This window comes from Drosophila teissieri, chromosome 3R, assembly GCF_016746235.2.
Source record: "Drosophila teissieri strain GT53w chromosome 3R, Prin_Dtei_1.1, whole genome shotgun sequence".
Classification (NCBI taxonomy): domain Eukaryota; kingdom Metazoa; phylum Arthropoda; class Insecta; order Diptera; family Drosophilidae; genus Drosophila; species Drosophila teissieri.
This window is the reverse complement of record NC_053032.1, coordinates 246,671-269,772: the sequence shown is the minus strand read 5'-3', so window position 1 is coordinate 269,772 and position 23,102 is coordinate 246,671. Positions and strand designations below refer to the sequence as shown.

At 43.6% G+C, this 23,102-nt stretch overlaps 1 protein-coding gene across 8 annotated transcripts in view; it reads right to left on the bottom strand.

Annotated features, from left to right (window-relative positions):
* LOC122620870 (unconventional myosin-VIIa) overlaps positions 1-23,102 on the bottom strand; it is a 1,106,244-nt gene that overhangs the window by 912,194 nt on the left and 170,948 nt on the right. For all 8 annotated transcript variants that reach the window (XR_006326158.1, XR_006326157.1, XM_043798546.1 and 5 more), the window contains exon 5: positions 10,290-10,397. Coding sequence is in view for 6 of the 8 variants with exons in the window: in XM_043798546.1 (XP_043654481.1) it covers positions 10,290-10,397 (108 nt within the window). In the remaining 2 variants the exon portion in view is untranslated. The remainder of the gene's footprint in view (positions 1-10,289; positions 10,398-23,102) is intronic.

The following is a 23,102-nucleotide window of genomic DNA, read 5'->3' as shown; positions in this document are numbered from 1 at the left end:
CCGGAAGTCGAAACCACGGGACTCTCCATCGAGGACGTACTGGACCTTTGCGTACCACCCGGGGAGCTAGTTGGCAGCGCGAGTGACCTGCACATAGAGCCAGACGGCAGATTCGGAATCTTCCGCAATCCGAGCCCACCAATACCCCGAGACACCGAAAGGCCCAGCACCATAGAGGGGCCCAGCGCTGCCGCAAGTCCCAGTGGTCCCGAGATGCCGACCTCACCACCACGCTACGAGGACATCTCCAGCGCCGACGAGTCCAACACCGAGACCAGAGCAGCCACAGCAAACACCCACGCCTCGGGGTTCGGAAAGCAGCCTTCAACTGCGAACCCAGTCGAGACCATCGAGCTATCAGACTCGGACGATAGCAGCACTCCCTTGTGGAGGGTGACACACCCACTGCAGACGACGCCACCACCATCGTATCAGGAGCTATTTGGGCCTGGCCCATACGACAGCACTCGCACCATGGCCAACAGGGAGCAGACACCGTCCCTTGGTGTCGCCGCACGACACTGCACTGGACTCACTGCTTGATGTCCCTAGCACCTCCAGCCAAGCAGCCAGGACGCGTGCCGAGCTCCAACGGGCAAACCTTCCTGCCCAGAGCCCCGACGGCATCCCACCACCCGGCGAGACCAATCGCTCCCGAAGATCTACGGGACCCGCGACACCTGCCCATCCGGGATGCCCACGCCTGGAAACTACTCACCAGGCTGCCAGGATGTATGCAACAACACGCCGCAGACGCCCGCAAGGTGGCCCTAGCACCTCCAGCCAAGCAACCCAAACTTTCTAGCCTGTTTTTATTTCAGCTATTTTTTCTTTCTTCTCCGTATCGGTTGAAATGAGTAAAGAGAATGGTTATTTATATAAAATAAATAAATAACTCGAAAGCGAAAGAGACACTCTGTGCGATGCATCATCGCTCAAATACATATTTTGTGTTTGAAATAGTATAAGCAAGTAGTTTTACGTCTTCAACCATAAGACCAAAAACAAAAAAAGCAAAACAAAGAGCAAGACGATCGCCGGCTCTCATTGCAACGCGTACTTCTCATTCGTCTCCGCGACTTCTGCAGGCCTCGAGCGGTCAATCAGTCCCAAAAACCGACAAATTTACCTCTGCCAACAACTCAAGAAAGAGCTCGTTCTTGCTCTCCCTCATTACTAACTTCGTCACCAAACCCGCAAGCTCCAAACACTTGCGAAATTTCTCTACGTTTACCTACGATGACTAGTACTGTGACAACGATAACCACTGCAACTGCTATCACAACAACAGCTGCACTTGCAGCACAAAGCCAGCGATCAAATCAAAAAACAAGAGAGAACGCTATAGTCGAGTTCCCCGACTATCTGATACCCGTTACTCAGCTAGTGGAAGTGCGAAGGAGAGTCTTTAACACTGACAGTTTCTGGCGGCTTGTATTTTTTGGCAAATGGATAGAAATTTACAAGTCTAATACAAAAATGAAAAAATATCAAAACATTTGTCATAAGTGTGGGCGTGGCAGTTTTGGGCGGTTTGTGGGCGTTAGAGTGGGCGTGGCAAAAAGTTTTTTGGCAAATCGTTAGAAATTTATAAGACTAATACAAAAATGAAAAAATATCAAAACATTTTTCATAAGTGTGGGCGTGGCAGTTTTGGGCGGTTTGTGGGCGTTAGAGTGGGCGTGGCAAATAGTTTTTTGGCAAATCGTTAGAAATTTATAAGACTAATACAAAAATGAAAAAATATCAAAACATTTTTCATAAGTGTGGGCGTGGCAGTTTTGGGCGGTTTGTGGGCGTTAGAGTGGGCGTGGCAACATGAATCGACAAACTTGCGCTGCGTCTATGTCTCAGGAGTCAGTATGCTTAATCTCAACTTTCTACCTTTTGTAGTTCCTGAGATCTCGACGTTCATACGGACAGACAGACGGACAGACGGACGGACAGACGGACATGGCCAGATCGACTCGGCTATTGATCCTGTTCAAGAATATATATACTTTATATGGTCGGAAACGCTTCCTTCTGCCTGTTACATACTTTTCAACGAATCTAGTATACCCTTTTACTCTACGAGTAACAGTTATAATTACACGAGACGATGTCACTAATAAACGCCTGCAAACACCAACAGATTTGAGCTTCTGGCAAATTCTACGTGTACAAACGGCAAAGTCATCCAAAGAGGAACCTAAGAACCTCTAATATATATTCGCGAAAAAAGCTCAAGTGCATTAGTGAACCAAATAGTCACATTAATAGGAGAAAACTCATTTTACGTAATCCCCCTAAGAAAAGGGAACCTAAATGAAACACTGAGGCTAGCCATCGTCTTCAAACCAAATTCCTGGACGATGCAGAGAAAAAACTTGTATACATACCATATATTAAGCGCAAATGGCCTAAAGGTTGTTTTCAGAGGGATTGAGGCAACTGTTTCGACCACAGAAATCGAAGAAGCACTCAAGGAAAAGAACTTTAATGCAAAAATGGTCATGAACATACTTAACAAAAATAAGGAACCACAACCAATGTTCAAAATCAAGTTGGAGCTAGAGAGCCAGATACTGAAAAAACAAAAAGTTCACCCAATCTACAAGTTATAGCTCCTACTGCATCGGCGTATCACAGTAGAAGAGCCACACAAGCGCAATCGCCCAGTGCAGTGCACTAACTGCCAAGAATATGGCCACACTAAGGCTTACTGTACACTGAAATCTATTTGCGTAGTCTGTAGTGAAGCCCATATCACATTATGACAGTTCGCTGTCATAAGAACAAGGTAGCCAGCTCTGTAAAAATGTGTAGCAACTGCGATGAAACGCTGGTAACTTTCATCGCAGTTGTTATTGGCGTGGCTGTGTAGTATATAAGGAACTAATGAACCGTCTTAACAAACATGGAGAATCAACACGAGCTCAGGCCACACACATACACATCAGTCACACTCCGCCACAACCGGCCCCTCTAACACTGCAATCCTTTCTACACATCGTACCAATGCTAGCGTTTCCTTCGCTCTGGACTCTGTGAGTCAAATAACACAAAAGTCAACTACTACGCGGGAAGAACAGGAAATAACTACTTCGAACGAACAAACACAGCATATATCAGCTGGCATTGAAACGATGATGATCTCACTCCAGCAAACCCTAAAAGAATTTATGACATTCATGCAAACCACAATGTAAGAGCTTATGCGAAACCAAAATATGCTGATACAGCTTCACATTTAACTGAGCAGCCCTACAGGCTGACAGGCAACAGGACCAACTGGGCAAGGTACACGAAATATGTTTGTACTCACATGGAACCAACTCAACAGTGTTTACCGTTGAGGATATTGACCGCCTGACCGAATCTATGGAGGAAACACTTGTTGCTGCAGCCAAGGCCTCTACTCCTTCAGACACACACAAACTGACAAATCATATCAAGACAACTCGCGAAATCGAACAGCTAATACTTCAAAATCGAAGACTAAGAGGAGAATAGCAGAATCACAGTTCCCCAAAGGCTAAGGAACAGCTAAGAATAGCAACACGTAGACTAGCCAGGGCACTTAAGTTCGGTTTTTGCAAAAATCCTGGAACGATCGAACGGTCAATCGCATCACATACTGCTTTCGAGCACCGGTAATACTGCTCAGCTATATTTTTAGATGTCGCACCAGCATTTTACCGAATCTGGCTGGCTTCCCCAGAATACCCACAAAGTTTTTGAATCTATATTCCTTCAAAAGAGTATTCTCAATCAGGTGTAACAGTTCAACTTCACACGACCGCGTTATCAGTGCTGGAGTCCCCCAAGGTAGTGTGCTGGGCCCCGTTCTTTACACCCTATACACAGCAGACATGCCTACAAAATATCAGCTCACAACCTCTACGTTTGCTAACGATACCTCAATACTCAGCCGATCCAAATGCCCATCAAAGGCAACAGAAAAACTTGACTGTCATCTTAAAACAGTGGAAAGATGGGTTGCGGAATGGTGCATTAAGATAAACGAGACCAAAAGCAGACATGTAACATTCACACTGAATAGACAAACCTGCCCAAACCCTAAACAATACATTTATCCCACAATCAGACGTAGTAACATATATCGGCGTTCACTTAGATAGACGCCTAACCTGGCGGCGACATCTAGAATCTTAAAGGACTCATATGATGCTTAATGCAGGCAATCTTCACTGGCTTATTAATTGCAACTCTCCGCTTAGTCTGAAAATCCTCTCGCGAAGTCGCTTACGCGTGTATGTAGTCAGAGCAGACTGAAGCGCAAAGATTCTAGAGCCCAGCAAAGAAATCTTAGGGCCGTCTCTAACTAATACAATTATTTCAAATTGTAATTAATCTAAGTCATATAATAAGATTTTAATAATTATTGTTAGTCTCACAATAAGAGAAGATCCAATAAATAACGCAATAAGTTTGCCAAAAAAAAATGTTTGGTTGTCGTAAATCTTGTTATTCTTTTTCGGCTTCAACTGCAAGGATTAACCCCGTCAAAATATAAGTAGTGGCATATAGATGTTTTGGTTTGTATTATTATATTTAAGTAATTTTATTTTTATTACTAAGTTAGTAGTTCGTGCAGCAGTTTTATTTGTTTAAATCACGTAAACTCGGCATTAAAAAGATGTTTTGACAATTAATTTGTGTGGGCCAACACAAATAAGAAAGTGGATTAGACTTAAGGCCTAAAACTGGCCCATGAGAGAACGCTATAGCCGAGTTCCACGGCTATCAGAAACCCGTTACTCAGCTAGTAAAAGTCCGAAAAAGAAACTTTGACATTTTTATGGCAGATTGATAGAAAAAGAAAGAAATAATTAAATGAAAAAAAATTCAAAAATGTTTCAAAAAAGTGTGGGCTTGCTTGCGCCAAGTGTGACGTCTGTCCTCTTGTGCTTTCGGTATCACTGTGCTGTATAGCGAAAGTGATGGGCAATCCTGCTTGTTTAAAGTAAAGGTGACGTGCTTGCTTTGCTCCCTGCTCCAATTTGATGGTCATTGGATGTAGCAGTATTGCTACTCACTGTAAACTTCCTTTCTTAATGGTATGACTTGAGTAGTTTGTGCGTGTATTTGGGTAGCTATACCCGTCACTCGTAGAGTAAAAGGGTATACTAGATTCGTTGAAAAGTATGTAACAGGCAGAAGGAAGCGTTTCCGACCATATAGAGTATATATGTATATTCTTGATCAGGATGGCCGAGTCGATCTGGCCATGTCTGTCTGGCCGTCCGTCTGTCCGACGAGATCTCAGGAACTATAAAAGCTAGAAAACGAGATGCAGCAGACTCCATTGACATAGACGCAGCGCAAGGTTGGTGATTTATGTTGCCACGCCCACTCTAACGCCCACAAAGGGCACAAAACTGCCACGCCCACAGTTATTAAAAATGTTTTGATTTTTTTTTCATTTTTTTTTAAGTATTGTATATTTCTATCGATCTGTAGAAAAATGTTTTGCCACGCTCACCCTAACGCCGACAAACCAGCAAAAACGGTCAGTGTTGAAATTTCTCTTCGCACTTCCGCTAGGTGAGTAACGGGTATCAGATAGTCAGGGAACTCGACTATAGCGTTATTTCTTGTTTTAGCATGATTTTGTGTATAAGTCCGTCTTGCTTGGGATATATCAACAAAAACAGCTGTGCAGTATTGTCGGTTATCGAATGCGGTTCTTATTTCTGTTGTTATTCGGCTGAAGTGTTCTATAGTTCCATGGTTTTCGCGAAAACCAAATTGATGTGCTGGTATTATGTTGTGAGCTCTAAGGTACGGGCTGAGGTTCGGGTCAGCAGGCATTTTTCGAAAGGCTTTAAGAGACATAAGAGTAAGCTTAAGATGATTGATTTTTTCCATCTATCTGGAAAGTAAGCTCTTGGATATAACATATTTTGTTCATGCTGTATTGGAGTCATTTGTTGACGTTGGTAATGTAAATTTTTTAGTTCCTGGTTTGGTTGGAAGACTTTTTGTAGGTGAGCGGCAAATGTACTGGCCCTGTCTGCATCACTGCGAGCCCAACCGCCTCGGCAATTTCTTAATGGCGACACGGTGACGGTCGGTGGACAAAGAGTTGGGTGAGCTGGCTTTGGTTAGCTTATTTGTTGCATCTTTTAGTCTCTGTTTAGCTGATGGGGATCTGTAAGTTTGCCATTCACAGACTATGTGTCGCTTTACATGGAGTAATTGCTCGATTTATTAATTTGTCTTATTTGAATAGATTTTGAAAGAAGCGGGGGGACAACAACGCCGGCTAGGGTATGGAGATTATTGCCCTCTATCTGTATGTTTTCCTGCAGAAAATTTTCAAAAAATCCATTGTGGTAGTGATGCCTCATGCTATTCCTTACAAGGATCTCTGTCCCCCATGGGCTTTACCATCGGGTTGATTAGTACCGTAAAAAAGATTTCCATTTATTTATCCATTTATCCATATATTAAGTTGTATTTGTTTGTAAAGTGTGTTTCCGAGATAAGCATTATGGCGATGTGTTTCTCGTATAGGAATTGAGTTAGTTCAAATTTACGTTGTGAAACAGCAATAGCGTTCCACATAGCCATACGTGGGGAAGCCATTATTTATTTGGATTGTTGTGATGCAAGCATTTGTATCAGGAGGTTTTGGTTTCGCATCATATCTTGCATGGTGGTTCTCATAAACGACATTAACTCCATCATGGCTTCTATTTCCGTTTCATTTTGCTCTGATGGCTGATAATTTTGTCCTTCCCAGACTCAGTGTACGTTGTTGGAGATGTTCGGTTGCTTGTTTGTGTAGTTTAGGCTTGCAAACGGTACTTGTGTTAAAGGTGTCGGACCCGGAGGCAGTTCCTGTAGCTCTGGGTAAGAAGATTTCTGGGTTTGTGCGATGAAGAAGAATACGTAGATTTATTAGAATTTCGTATATTTTTAGGGCTTAGTTTCAGGGTCGAGCTCAACCTTAAAATGTGGTTGCGGCTTCTTGTCTTTGTTCAGAATGTTAAAAACTGTTTAAGCGGAAATTTTCGTGTAGGGCCTCACTCTTCGGGAGTCGTGGTATCGACGGTTTGTCCATCGTTTAACCCACCTCCACACTCCTCAGCAAAGGCAAGAAATGGAGTTGGGACAAGGGGCAGGCACAGGCGTTCGAGACGCTGAAATACTACGTTATTGGTTTTCTTAGATGCGTTGACTAAATGGATGGAGTTGATCCCGCTTCGAAAGGGAACCCCACCTCATCTCGAGCGATCATTTCGAGAGAGGATTTAAAGCCGCTTCGGTATTCCCCAGACCTTCGTATGTGACAACGGAACACAGTTTACCAGTAGGTCTTTTAAAACGTTTTGTAAGAACCTCGGAATGGGACTCCAACACACAGACCCCTACACACCACAACAAAACCCAACGGAGAGGGCAAACAGGACCATAAAGACGATGCTGGCCTTGTACTTGGATGGAACAAAGCAAAACACTTGGGAACTACTGCCCGAACTTTCACTAGCCATAAACACGAGCATTTCGGACACGACAGGATTTAGCCCAGCCTTCATAGTGCAAGGAAGAGAACCAAGATTACCTAATACGCTGTACAGTCAAGCCACACCCGACCAGTCCTCGAATCAGCCAGCCCTGCAGCGTTCCATGGGAGGCCTCCCGATTGACTCTTGGTGGCAAAAAGAGGTCATCATACCGGAAGTCGAAACCACGGGACTCTCCATCGAGGACGTACTGGACCTTTGCGTACCACCCGGGGAGCTAGTTGGCAGCGCGAGTGACCTGCACATAGAGCCAGACGGCAGATTCGGAATCTTCCGCAATCCGAGCCCACCAATACCCCGAGACACCGAAAGGCCCAGCACCATAGAGGGGCCCAGCGCTGCCGCAAGTCCCAGTGGTCCCGAGATGCCGACCTCACCACCACGCTACGAGGACATCTCCAGCGCCGACGAGTCCAACACCGAGACCAGAGCAGCCACAGCAAACACCCAAGCCTCGGGGTTCGGAAAGCAGCCTTCAACTGCGAACCCAGTCGAGACCATCGAGCTATCAGACTCGGACGATAGCAGCACTCCCTTGTGGAGGGTGACACACCCACTGCAGACGACGCCACCACCATCGTATAATGAGCTATTTGGGCCTGGCCCATACGACAGCACTCGCACCATGGCCAACAGGCAGCAGACACCGTCCCTTGGTGTCGCCGCACGAGGAGTCGGAGGGGGCACAGGTCTGGACTCACTGCTTGATGTCCCTAGCACCTCCAGCCAAGCAGCCAGGACGCGTGCCGAGCTCCAACGGGCAAACCTTCCTGCCCAGAGCCCCGACGGCATCCCACCACCCGGCGAGACCAATCGCTCCCGAAGATCTACGGGACCCGCGACACCTGCCCATCCGGGACGCCCACGCCTGGAAACCACTCACCAGGCTGCCAGGATGTATGCAACAACACGCCGCAGACGCCCGCAAGGTGGCCCTAGCACCTCCAGCCAAGCAGCCAGGGCTATCTACAATCCCAAACTTTCTAGCCTGTTTTTATTTCAGCTATTTTTTCTTTCTTCTCCGTATCGGTTGAAATGAGTGAAGTGAATGGTTATTTATATAAAATAAATAAATAACTCGAAAGCGAAAGAGACACTCTGTGCGATGCACCATCGCTCGAATACATATTTTGTGTTTGTAATAGTATAAGCAAGTAGTTTTACGTCTTCAACCATAAGACCAAAAACAAAAAAAGCAAAACAAAGAGCAAGACGATCGCCGGCTTTCATTGCAACGCGTACTTCTCATTCGTCTCACTCGTCTCTGCAGGCCTCGAGCGGTCAATCAGTCCCAAAAACCGACAAATTTACCTCTGCCAACAACTCAAGAAAGAGCTCGTTCTTGCTCTCCCTCATTACTAACTTCGTCACCAAACCCGCAAGCTCCAAGCACTTGCGAAATTTCTCTACGTTTACCTACGATGACTAGTACTGTGACAACGACAACCACTGCAACTGCAATCACAGCAACAGCTGCACTTGCAGCACAAAGCCAGCGATCAAATCAAAAAACAAGAGAGAACGCTATAGTCGAGTTCCCCGACTATCTGATACCCGTTACTCAGCTAGTGGAAGTGCGAAGGAGAGTCTTTAACACTGACAGTTTCTGGCGGCTTGTATTTTTTGGCAAATGGATAGAAATTTACAAGTCTAATACAAAAATGAAAAAATATCAAAACATTTGTCATAAGTGTGGGCGTGGCAGTTTTGGGCGGTTTGTGGGCGTTAGAGTGGGCGTGGCAAATAGTTTTTTGGCAAATCGTTAGAAATTTATATGACTAATACAAAAATGAAAAAATATCAAAACATTTTTCATAAGTGTGGGCGTGGCAGTTTTGGGCGGTTTGTGGGCGTTAGAGTGGGCGTGGCAACATGAATCGACAAACTTGCGCTGCGTCTATGTCTCAGGAGTCAGTATGCTTAATCTCAACTTTCTACCTTTTGTAGTTCCTGAGATCTCGACGTTCATACGGACAGACAGACGGACAGACGGACATGGCCAGATCGACTCGGCTATTGATCCTGATCAAGAATATATATACTTTATATGGTCGGAAACGCTTCCTTCTGCCTGTTACATACTTTTCAACGAATCTAGTATACCCTTTTACTCTACGAGTAACGGGTATAAAAATGAAAAACAAGAGAGAACGCTATAGTCGAGTTCCCCGACTATCTGGTACCCGTTACTCAGCTAGTGGACGTTAGAGTGGGCGTGGCAAAACGTTTTTTGGCAAATCGATAGAAATTTACAAGCCTAATACACTAATGAAAAAATATCAAAACATATCAGACGGACAGACAGACGGACGGACAAGGCCAGAGCGGCCCATTACTTTATATAGTTGGAAACGCTTCCTTCTACCTGTTATATACTTTTTAACTAATCTAGTATATCCATTTACTCTACGAGTAACGGGTGTTATTATCTAGAATAAGAATGATATATTATTAAATACAACGAAACTATGATTTCTTTTCTAATTCTATATACATTTTGAATTAATTTTCCGTATTTTTCTATACTTACACGAATCGAAAAATCTAAGGTATATATAGTCAAACAATCTGTTTAGAACGTAACGAAGCTAAGAAATTATATCTTTTCGACATTTTGTGCATACCGAAAAATGAAGATAGTTGTAAGCTGAGATTCAAAAGGGCGGACGTAAATATCAAATACGTTGCAAATTTCTGAATGAATTTTATTTAGTGGGTATACAAATTAAACCAATAGTTATTCAATCAATTTACCTGATTTATATTATCATCGACAATGCTGGTATAAGCTGCTTCTGCTACAGCAAACACATGAGGCGATAAATCTCCAGGCTTGCAAGTATGATATTCAGAAATATTTTGCTGAAATAAACAATTTTGATAAATTTCCTTTATTTAAATATGCTGTTCAATAAACAATAGCTTCATGAGGGTGCAACCGGCAAGTGCGCTTTAAATCGAAAAAAACATACGATCAATACTACATTTCTTACTTTCCATAAAGTTGTTTCCATATATCTACCTTTTTTAACCTTCTGCATTTTAAGTTGATATAGTTGTGCAATTTAGAAATTTCTTATCAAAAACAGGAACTAAATTTTCTTTGAATTTTCTTGTGCTCCTCAGGCTTGTAGAAAAAAAAAATAATTCATAGAAGACGGTGCAAGGTACTTTAAACGCATCAGATCCATTGGAACGCTTCTCCGGTAGATCCGCCATGATGTGCTCAACTTAGCGAGATGTTGTACGAAAATATCTGAAGCACTTGTTTACTGTCTTGTTTACAGTTTTCCTCCCCCTAATAATTTAATATTGGGATACAAATATTCTGAGACAAGTTAAAGTTAAGTTAAATGGCCATATAAACTGTAAGATCCTTTGGTACGACGATTGCGGTGATTGAAATTCAACGAAAAATTCTTTAGCTGATCATCTACGCAAACATGCCCAAGTTTTTCAATGAAGGGTGAAAGCGAGGCAAGTGAGCTGCACAATTGTTACAGTACGGAGATTTATTTAATAGTCTATTGGTAAGATCATAAGACTTTGAAGATTCACCCATGAAACCAAAAACCTCAGCCCCCCATAAAACATTTATTAACGGGAGGTTTCATTCTCAGGAGGAGATATATTCCAGAAGGCAAGAGAACCCAGAGAGCACATCTTTGCTTCGATCCTGTGCAAAATTGTAGGATTTCAGAGTCCTGGATTGAAAGGATAATAGGAAAGGCAAAAGGACACCTCATAAAGGAAGATCCACTTTATCAAACCAACAGACAGGAAGTCGTGAGGGCCAATTAACCACAAAGACGAGATCCTAGCCCCTTGATTTCATCGCAGTGTTGCTGGCGTGACCATCAGTATACTTTGGAAAAGATTGTATCCAGCATCCCGCAGCCTCAATATTGTGCAGCGTGAAAGGCACTCTGATAAAAAATACAACACGTAGAGAATTCTTGTTTAACCGTTTTATTTCAATATCAGTTTAAGACAGAAATTACAGTTTTTATTTTATTCTATTGTGGCCACAAGTGGCCTTATGTATAGTGGCAGCAGAATATACATAAGGTGCTTTAACGTTTTATATGGGAGCTGGCCAGCGTGGGATTCTGGTTGCGCGTGTAGCCAAAGTGGAGCGGATGCGAGTGCAGCATTGGAATTCGCTGACTTAGAGTCTGACTGATTGTTGGGCAACCTTATTGTTATTGTAGATTAGTCACCTCCCCTCCTTTAAGGATGAAGCTTAGTGCTGTTGGATTAGTTACCTGCATTTCTATTGTTGACTTAAATTTAAATTTCAAGAAGATGCAAACAACGCAAATTAAGAAACTTATGATTAATACAATTATATCGGTTGTGATATTATTATTGGATATTAGTTTTACAATGTTCTTAAGTTCTATTGGTTTTATTTTCATTATCTCAATGGGTGTATACAATGGGGTAAGATAAATTCTGGATCAAGGTAGTTTTCGCTCAACACTGCTTCTCCTATCTTTATTTTACTATGTTTTACTGTACTTATTTTAGTGCGTTTTATTTTTACATTAGTAACAATCTGGCTCTATGATTGTGTCAGTTATATTCCAGGTAATTATACTGTTATGGAAACAAAATTGCATATTGGTTTGGTTTTGACTTTTGTATGACTTATAAAGCCTTCATTATTTACTTCTTTGAATTTTTGTTTAAATATTTGATTGTTTTCTTGAAAGTATCTATCTTTATCTAAATGATTGTTGTCGGGGTACGGTATAATGTAAGTGGTGTGGATGATTTTCTGTTTAGTAGGGATATGTCTTCTTAAAAGTATTTGGTTTGCGTCAGTCCAAGTCGATGTTTTGATCTGTAATATGTTCAAACCCAATGCGCGCGCGCCAAGAATCGTGCGCGACGGGTCACACTGGCCCGAAATAGATCGGCCACACTAATGCCGCCGAATTCGATTGCGATATGCGGGCACACTAGCCTCCGCCAAACCGCTATATAAGGCGCACCACACCCCCCGGAGGTCATTCAGTTCGGCCAGCGATCGGCGACAAGACCACTAGGAGGAGCTAGCAGAAACAGACCAACAGCCAAGGATCAGCGGTAAGGAGTTCAGCAGTAGTAGTCTTTGCGTATTACGTCTTATTTTCCGGCTAGGTTCACCGGCTCGCGTGTTTAATTTGTAGTAGACCGGATCGGCTCTAAAACTCTTCTCACTAATTAGTAGAACTGACCGGCCTCTTAAACTCTTCTCACTAATTAGTAGAACTGACCGGCATCTAAAACTCTTCTCACTAATTAGTAGAACTGACCGGCCTCTAAAACTCTTCTCACTAATTAGTATACCTGACCGGCCTCTAAAACTCTTCTCACTAATTAGTAGACCTGACCGGCATCTAAAACTCTTCTCACTAATTAGTAGAAATGGCCGGCCTCTAAAACTCTTCTCACTAATTAGTAGAAATGGCCGGCCTCTAAAACTCTTTTCACTAATTATTATACCTGACCGGCCTCTAAAACTCTTCTCATTAATTAGTAGACCTGACCGGCCTCTAAAACACTTATCATTTGTAGTAGACCTGACCGGCCTCTCAAACTATTCCCCCTTGTAGTAGACCTGACCGGCCTCTCAAACTCATCTCACTTAGAGTAGACCTGATCGGTCTTTCAAACTCTCCCCCTTAATTGGTAGACCCGAACGGTCTCTTCCCCGTTGTTTCCCGTTCACAGGCGTTGGAGGAACTCGCGGTCGCGTGACCCGACGACTATTGAGCTGCCATTTCTGGAGTCCGGCGTCAATCCGTACCCGCCGTGGAGCTGTACAGCCCTAGGAACGAGACAGGACGACCAAGAGTCAACCGGCCGCCGATCTCGCTACCAGGACAGCAGCCACCCTGAAACGACTGTTAACACATTGCTTACTTACGAATAAAGACCCGATATCCAATTACTGTGTAATTCTCCCGTCTTCTCCTCTGGGGCCCGGGTCGGATTCTCTTCAAGCAACCCCACCTGAACCGAATAAAATATCTGAGACGAATCCTGGCCATCCTTAAGCCACCCGAGCACTGACAGATCGTCACAATTCCGTAAATTAAATTAGTTAATTTAAAATTTTTCTTGGTGCCTGCGTTCGTCCTCGCCTTCTTTTGTCAATTGCAGGTTATCGTTGATTATTTTTATTTTGTCGTTTATTTCATGTAAGTTGATAGTGTTTGTCGTTGTCGACGCTAGTTGGTTTTGAATTTGCATTCTGCCGTTTTCGTCTATAGTCCCGAAAAGGTATTTGAATGTCGTCCTTATGTCTGTTGATCTTATGTACGTGTTTAGCTATAGAGCTTTTTCAACAGCTGTTGCGAGAAATAAGTAGCCGAAGAAAGTTTTATCTTTTGTCCGATACAGTTTATTTTGTTAATTATACTGGCAGCTAAGGCCGACCAAGAGCTATAACGAATGCACAAGTTAAGTCTTTGCCAAAAAACGAAAAAGTGACATTGGCGGGAGAGACAGCCGATTGCTGCGCCCAAACCTAATGTAGGTAGATAACATGAGACGAAGGAATGAGCGCCGTACAGATAAATTAATGCGAGAATAGCGGTTTGCACTATGGGCATCGCAACTGCTACCACTGACTACTTCGGCTTACAATATTACGAGTATAACATTAGTCTACTGCACAGTTTTGGCGGCTGCATGACCCAACATCCTCCCCCCGTTGGAAGCTTGGTTTTCAACAGAGTCCTCTAGGGGAAGCAGACACAGCTTGTTCACTGCCCGCCTTATTACTCCAGACGCGGTCCTCAATTCTGCAACTCGAGCGACGCCGTCTCTGCCAGGAATCAACTACATGACTCTCGGCAAAGGACATCTCATTGGGGGTAGATTCTCGTCCTTAACAAGAACGACGTTGTCCATGGCTACGCCAGGCTTTGGGGTGCGCCACTTGAAGCGCTGCTGGAGCAACGTCAAGTATTCTTCCTTCCATCACGAGCAAAAGATTTGCTGAAGAAATTAGATGCGTTGCCAAGAGTCAAGCCGATTATAGGTAGGGCCCGTTATATCAGGCTCGTCAAACGACGAAGGCGGACCATCATTAAGAAAATGCGCCAGAGTGAGGACGTCCAGATCGGCAGGGTTCTCTGAAATGGGAACTAAAGGTCTGGAGTTAATAACTGCCGAGGTGTAGAACACCAGCGTCCTCAGCTCGTCGAAGGTCAGAACCGCCGTAAGCTCCAGGTGCACTGCCTTGGTTGCAAAGCATATAAATACCTAGACGTAGTATTTAACCGCAGGCTTGTTGCGAGTATCCGACTTGTAAAAGAAGGGTCCACAGAAGTCTATACCAGCAACCTCAAAAGCGTGAGATCCCTCCAAGCGCTCCTTGGGAGGCTTAATCCGAAAACATCCGATGCATCTATTCACGGCCTTGGTAACCGTCTTCCTCCCCCCAATAGGCCAATATTGGGATCGAATTGCACCCAGAAGAGCTCGAGGTCCGGCATGAAGATTGGTTTCATGGTAATGCGAAATAATTGCCAGAGTCACCGGATGGGACCTTGGAAGGATTTTCGGGTGGCGGCCATCAAAGTCCAATGACGAATTCCGGAGGCGACCGCCTACTCTAAGAAGTCCAAATTGATCCCGGAACGGCGAAAGCGAGGATATCGGACTAGACGAGGAAAGTCTTTCCAGCGTTTTTAGGGACTGCATGTCCTCCCATAACTGCGCGCGCTGCATCAAACGCAGCATCATCTGAGTACCCTCTTGAATGTGTGCGAAGGTGAGCCCAGGATGACGAATTCCATTACAAAATTTGTAAATGTATGCAAACACTCGTTGCAGTGAGGGGTAAGAATTTGCAAATTTGGAGCTAGCAATTACATCCTCGTACGGCGACTTTACGATGAACACACTTCGACGAAGTTCAAGCACCGGTTTCTGAGGACAAACAGCTGGTGGCCAATCTCTTTCAGGCTCCATAAGATAGGCGGGTCCATGCGCCCAGAGTGACGACTCCCTAAGCTTAGACGGGAGGGATCCTCTGGATAAGATGTCAGCCGGATTTAACGCTGTTGGAACATAACGCCAAGCCGTGGCATCTGTCAGCTTCTGAATAGCAGCAACCCCATTTGCCACAAATATGTTGAACCTGGCGGGCTCATCCCGGATCCAGGAAAGTGCCACCGTCGAGTCGCACCAACAATAGTAGCATCCTTTGAATACTTTCAAGCCAACTATTTCCCTCATGATTTTAACCAGATGATCCGCACCACAAAGCTCCAGCTTTGGTACTGTTATGGTCTTCAACGGAGCTATGCGCCACTTTGAACAAAGCAAAAGGCTAAAACTTTGATTCCCTTTAGAAACCACATAAACCCAGGCTCCATAGGCATCAATGCTTGCATCACAAAAACCAGACTCTGCGCTAAACACGAACCGAGGGAAACTAACATGACTTATCATTTCAAAACTGCGACATATATCAAGCCATTTAGTGTTATAAGCTTCCGGGAGGCCTGCAGGGTCTCAAAGGCGACTGAAAGGCAGAGAACGAAAACAATAGCGGGTCGGAGGCGGGATCCCAAGTGAGACCTAAAGTTTTGGTGAAATCGCTACCATCTTCAAACTTAATGAACGACTCCTTGTCCTCGGCGGGCACACCCTCAAGCACAAGCGGAATGTTAGAGCACCATTTCCTTAGCTTGAGCTTGCCCTTCGCAAGAATGCCAGCCGTCTGCTGCATTATGCTGATAGCTTCTTTTACCGTGCCGGAGCCGGAGATAAGATCATCCACGTAAAAATCGCGCCGAAGGATTTCTGACCCAAAAATCGGCACGAGCTGACCTCGGAAGCAGAAACAGGCGACACACGCGGCAGCGTGATCAGAGGCTGCCCGATTAGTAGGTGTCCTGGTGTTAGGGCCTCTCCATCGTTGGGATCGTTGCCCGGTGACGCGATTGGACGCGAATTGAGCAGCGCCTCTACCTCGACCAGGTGGGTGCTTAACTCGTCCGTTGTGAGCTTGGCGTTGCCGACTCCTCGCAGCAACCGGCGGACTTGACGGCTGCTTCCCAAAGTCCTCCGAAGTGTGGTGACCTCGGCGGTATAAAACACCACTCGACGCCTCTCTGAGCCGCGTATCCGCTCAGCTCGTCCCGACTGCGGTGAAACGCTTCGCTCAGCTCCTTCAGCACGTTGCACGCTCCTACGAAGTTCGTGGCGTTGTCGCTGTACACCTTCTCCGGCAGCCCTTTCCTCCCGACGAACCTTTTAAATACAGATAAGAAGCTGTGAGTGGATAGGTCGACAACAAGTTCAAGGTGAACAGCCTTTGACGAAAAGCACACAAAAACGGCCACATAAAATGGACCACAAAAATCTACTCCGCAAACTAGAAAGGGGCGCTCCATTCGGACCCTATCGGCTGGCAAATTGCCCATTATCTGGCTCATCAGCACTGGTTTATACCGAAAACAGTGAACGCAGCTACGGGCAATTTTCGTACATGCTTCTCGCGCATTAATCAGCCATATCTGTTGCCTCAAAAGTGAAACCTTGACACCGGCATGGTAATGAGTCCGATGCAGGTTGCGAAGAAATAGCGAAACAAATTCTGACTTTGAGGACAGTAATAGTGGAAACTTGGCATCATACGGAATTGGTGCATTTAGCAATCTCCCCCCAACTCGGATTAAGTTGAACGTTACACCTTATAAATCGCTGGTATGTATAAAAGGATTTAAACGTTGTAGATGTGGGCTAAAACATTCAGACTTCTCCAACTTGACGTATTCTGAACTGAACTCCCTTTTTTGAAATATTTGGACCATCCTAAGAAACGACAACATCAGTTCGTTAGTCGAAATGACGACCTCGCGTTGACGCTTCTTCCCTTGAATAAATCGATTTACGTAGGCCATGATCCGTAAGAGTTTACTAAATGATGAACATCTTCCAAAAACTCAATAAAGACATTCGGTTTGTTTTTTGTGACGGAACATACTGCCACGCTTTTTTTGTTCTCATAAATCTGTAACTCCATTGAAACTTCAAGGCCACTCGCTTGGATTTCGGAGTAAAAACTCCGGTCCATTTTCCCATAGAGTACACCTCAAACCTTCTAAATCTGTTCCACGTGAGACTAAATCAGCCGGATTTTCTTCCGTGGGCACATGACGCCAAACTACATACTCTGTGAGTTCTTGAATTTCAGAGACTCTATTTGCGACAAATGTTGCTAGAGTGGATGGATCCCTCTTTAGCCAGTAAAATGTGACTTGTGAGTCCAACCAGAAGTTAATGCTTTCAAGCTCCAATTTGTTAAGCAAAGGAGATACTTGAGACCATAATTTGGCCAGCAGTTGCGCTGCACACAGCTCGAGCCATGAAATTGACTTTGTTTTTAGTGGGGACACTCTAGACTTTGCGGTTAGAAGTCTTGATAACCTATTTGTCCCAGCCACGGTACGAATATAAATGCAACAGCCGTAGGCGTGGCTCGATGCATCAGCAAATCCGTGGATTTGAACAGTGTCATAGCCAAACAGACAGATATATCGAGGAGTGGAGATCTTGGCAATTGCTAGTAAATTCTGCTTAAATTCGTTCCAACTGGTATGCAAGTTCATGGGAACCGATTCGTCCCAATCTAATTTCTGTCGCCACAGTTCCTGAAGCAAGATTTTTGCTCGTGTAATCAATGGACATAATAATCCCAAAGGTTCAAACAAACGAGCTGTGACGGACAAAATGTTGCGTTTAGTTGGTGGTAAGGACTGAAACGAATCCTCCAAGCAATAATGAAACGCATCATTTTTAGGGTTCCATCTCATCCCAAGCGTTTTAACGGATTCAGAAGTGTTAAATATAAGAGATTTTTCTGATCCCTGGTTGGTCATCAAACTTGGGTGATTTGTTGCCCATTTGGCTAGATGAAAACCACCTAACTCCAAAACCTTCGTCACTTCATTGCGAATTTCCTCCAACTCTTCAATACTGTTCGCTCCTGTGAGCATATTGTCGACATAGAAGTCGCTTGAAATCTTCTCTGATGGAACAGGATGTGACTCAGCGTAAATTTTTGATAGCTCAAAGAGGCAGCGGATGGCCAGAAACGGAGCAGAGGCTGTCCCATAAGTGACAGTGTTGAGGCGATAGGTTTGGAGAGCTTGCGTTGATTTTTCCCTCCACACGATAAGTAGGAAATCTCTATCTTCGTTTGCAATGTTAACTTGCCTATACATCTTTGAGATATCCGCCGTCAATGCATATTTGTACAAACGAAATCTTGCCAGAATGGCGTAAAGCTCCCTCTGAATAGTTGCACCCACCATTTGAGTCTTATTTAATAAGATCGAGTTTGACGTTTTACTTGAAGCGTCAAAAACAACTGGCAACTTTGTGGTGCTACTATCAGGTCTCAAGACACATTGATGTGGAATGTAATAGTGTTTCTCTGGAGGAGGTGTTGGAAGCAGTGACATGTACCCAAGGTTATAATACTCTCTTATAAACACCTGATACATGTCATGTAACTCGCGATTATTTGCAAGCTTGCGTTTCAATGCAAGAAATCTGCGCTTTGTCGATTCGAAGGATAAGCCTAAGACACTCGGATCTTTCTTAAATGGCAACTTCACCTCAAAGCGACCAGACGAAAGCTTATGTACGGTTTGCTCAAAGTACTGCTCGCAAGCAAGTTGTTCAGCTGTATAAACAGCCTTTGATCTCTCAGGAACGTGTTCCAATTCCTAAAATCGTTCCACCAGAGAGTCGAGAGAACTTACATTTTCATTGCCAAAGACGCTGCATACCTGAGCGTTCTTCGAGGCGCGTTGAGTGAACTTTCCCGAAACAATCCATCCTAGTAAAGTTTTCTGAAGTGGAGGATGTTCAGAACCCAATTTTATTTGGCCTACGCTCAAAAGATCGAAAAAGGATTCTGCGCCAATCAGTAAGTCCACTTTTGCGGGCTTGTGAAAACGAGGGTCTGCCAGTTCAATTTTTGCCGGAATTTCCCATTGGGCACAATTGACTTCGTGATCGGGTTGATAAGATGAAATTGATCTTAACACCCAAAAATTGGTAGCGAAATTATGAGCATTGACGCGAGAATGAATTGACGTGTGGACTTTGGCCGTACTACCGAGTCGTTTTTCCCTACAGTAGTGATATTTAGATATGATTCTTGCCTGTGTAACCGCAAACGCTGTGCTAAGTCATCTGCCATAAAATTGATTTGAGATTCTGAATCTAACAGCGCTCGTGCTAATTGAAACTGTCCAAATGTATCCCGTACTTTAACGACAGCAGTAGCAAGAATAACTTGGTCAGTACTAGCAACATGACAAGAATGGGCTTGATTATTATGATCAACTGCTACTAAAGGTGCCTGGACATGCACTTGAGGAACTGATCCCGACGAAAATGGTTGCTGCTCTACCCCGTATCTGTGAAGAAGTGTGTTGTGAGGCTTAGAGCAAACACGACACTTTGTTGCTTTGCACTTCTTCACTGGATGACCTGGATTTAAACAATTTATGCACAACCGATTGTGTTTTGTAAAATCGAACCGCTGAATCACCGATAAAGCCATGAAAGGTTGACAACTGCCTAAACTGTGATTTGTGGCTGAGCAATATCGACACTTTGAATCCGGTCTGCGGTCTGTCTGTGTGCATGAGTAGGAGGATTTGGAATATCCCTTATTGGAAGCTTGGCTAGGCTTCCCTTTACTTTTGGTTGACTCCTCAGCAGCTAGATGTTGATATCTTCGATTCAATTGAATCGCACAATCGGACCATGTCGGTAGCGTGTTATAATCAAGCTGTTCTTCAAATCGGGATTTTGTAGTGTGATCTACCTTGGACATTGCAATGTCAATAAAAATTGCGTTATTTATGTCCTTTTCACTACCCAACGACTGTAATGACGAATAAAGGGCCGATATTTCGTCAATAAGGGACGTCAAGCCTGATGGTTTCAATACTTGAGGGAGGTCAAACAATTGAGAAATTGCGTCAAAAAAAATCAAGCATTTATTGTCGTAAACGTTTTTCAGACTAGCCAATGCCGTCTCATAATTTAAATCCGAAGTTTGAAACGCCTTGACAGTTCCCAATGCATCGTCTGTTAGACATATCAGCAAATGGTTGAATTTTTCGATATTTGTTAGAGACGGGTCATTATGCACTAAGCTCTCAAACTCTCAGACTTATAAAATTTTTAAAGTCGGAATGTTTTCCACTGAATTTGGGCAAGTTCATTTTTGGTAAATAGGACGAATGACGAAACCCATTGTTATCCGCGTGACTAAGTCTCGGAGCCTCGACTCGACTCATTGCGGACCGATATAAAGCCTTTGTGATTATGCACATATCCTCGACAGACGCTCTTAAATCATTTCCTGGGTTTAGCACATCAATGTCTGACTGAATATCCATTAATTTTTCACAATATGTTTCGAGAAGTTGCACTCGGTATTCCAGTTGAAAACTATCGAACGAAATAGTTTTTTCCTCAAATGCAGTTTTCATACGTCCAATATCGCTCATCACCCTATCGTGTTTTTGAATAGCCACGTTTAATTTAGAACTAGGCTTTGCCGATACTTCCTTTTCAATAAATAAATTCAACAATAAATTTTATTGGGTTATATGAGGGTTAATTGTACCGAAGAACCACCGAAATGCACAAAATGTGTAGTTTGTATGTGTTTGTACCGATGATGGGTAAAACCAAAGCCGAAAATGCACAAAATTTTAATTTTATGACACATAAACTGTCCGAAATATTTAAGTGGATCCCATTCGGGTTAAATATGCCCACAAACACCGCCGAAAAATTCAAAAAATGTAATACAATTTTCTAAGGCCAAATATCTCACTATAAATCGAATTAATGTTCAAGCAAATGCATAGATGTACATACAAATGTGAGCAGGGCTTAAGTTCACTGCCGAGTTTTGCAGGAACTTTCCACTATGTACGGTTTGAGAGCCACTCCCACAGTATGTACTGCTGAAAATAACCAATGTGCGAGGTATATATGGTTAGCCACTGACACTGTGTATATAGCAGACAAATAACTGCTCTGCAACTGCACAAAAGGGAAACGAAATGGGCGGCAAACTGGCGTTATGTATATGTATGTATGTAGGTTTAGTGAACTTTTGCAGTTTGACCGTATGTATTTAACGCACATAAATTTCTCCAAATTTTCACAGAAATTAAAACCATAAGTTTTGTCAAAGGCAGTTCACTTTTTATTATATATTTTTGTTTTGAGGGTGGTGGTTTGTTATACCCGTTACTCGTAGAGTAAAAGGGTATACTAGATTCGTTGAAAAGTATGTAACAGGGAGAAGGAAGCGTTTCCGACCATATAAAGTATATATATTCTTGATCAGGATCAATAGCCGAGTCGATCTGGCCATGTCCGTCTGTCCGTCCGTCTGTCCGTCTGTCTGTCCGTATGAACGTCGAGATCTCAGGAACTACAAAAGGTAGAAAGTTGAGATTAAGCATACTGACTCCTGAGACATAGACGCAGCGCAAGTTTGTCGATTCATGTTGCCACGCCCACTCTAACGCCCACAAACCGCCAAAAACTGCCACGCCCACACTTTTGAAAAATGTTTTGATATTTTTTTTTTTTTGTATTTTTGTATTAGTCTTATAAATTTCTAACGATTTGCCAAAAAACTTTTTGCCACGCCCACTCTAACGCCCACAAACCGCCAAAAACTGTCAGTGCTGAAGACCCCTTCGCACTTTCACTAGCTGAGTAACGGGTATCAGATAGTCGGGGAACTCGACTATAGCGTTCTCTCTTGTTTGGGATTTAAATTGGTTTTCCAATTTACCACATATGCCAAGAATTATTAACGCACACAATACACACAAAAAGTGGAGTGCCTGGTTATTATTTGGCACATTTTCAAATGATTTTCCTTTTCCACTCCAAATGTCCAAATGTTCAAAATGTCCGCCAAATAGAACAGAACAAGTGCCGAGACGAAGAAAAATGCACTATTTTGTTCGTTAAAAATTAAATAAATGTTAGCAGTAGTCCCTGTTTGGGCGCCATGCAAAATCGGGAGAGTTTTCCCGAAGAAAATTTGTTAATAAATTGGGACTGGCGGCTAGCAGCCTAGCTGGGAAATTTCCACCGAAAGAAAAAGACGAGAGGTTCGGTCCAAATATGTTTATTACGCGGGCGCAGCCAGCAGCTTCGACTTCAGTTTTACGACTGCCTTGTCGCGAGCAGCATCCGAACATTCTGATCCGACGAAGAGCGAAAGCTTATCAGTGCGCTCAAGCTAGCGCACAGTCGAGTGGTTTAGATCAACCTGATAAGCTTTTTACAATTCATTTGTTTACATTTACATTTCATTTCGAATTCATATTTAACAATAACTAGGCCTACTTATATTTAACAATGAACCCTTAAACTACTGCTCCAACAGACGACATCCCTTCATGAACGCAGCATATTTAACCCTCAACCCAGGGTGCTTTGTAAGCTTCCTTTCCAGCGACAAGAATCTCCGTACAGCCTCGCAATCTAGCTTCTCTTTCG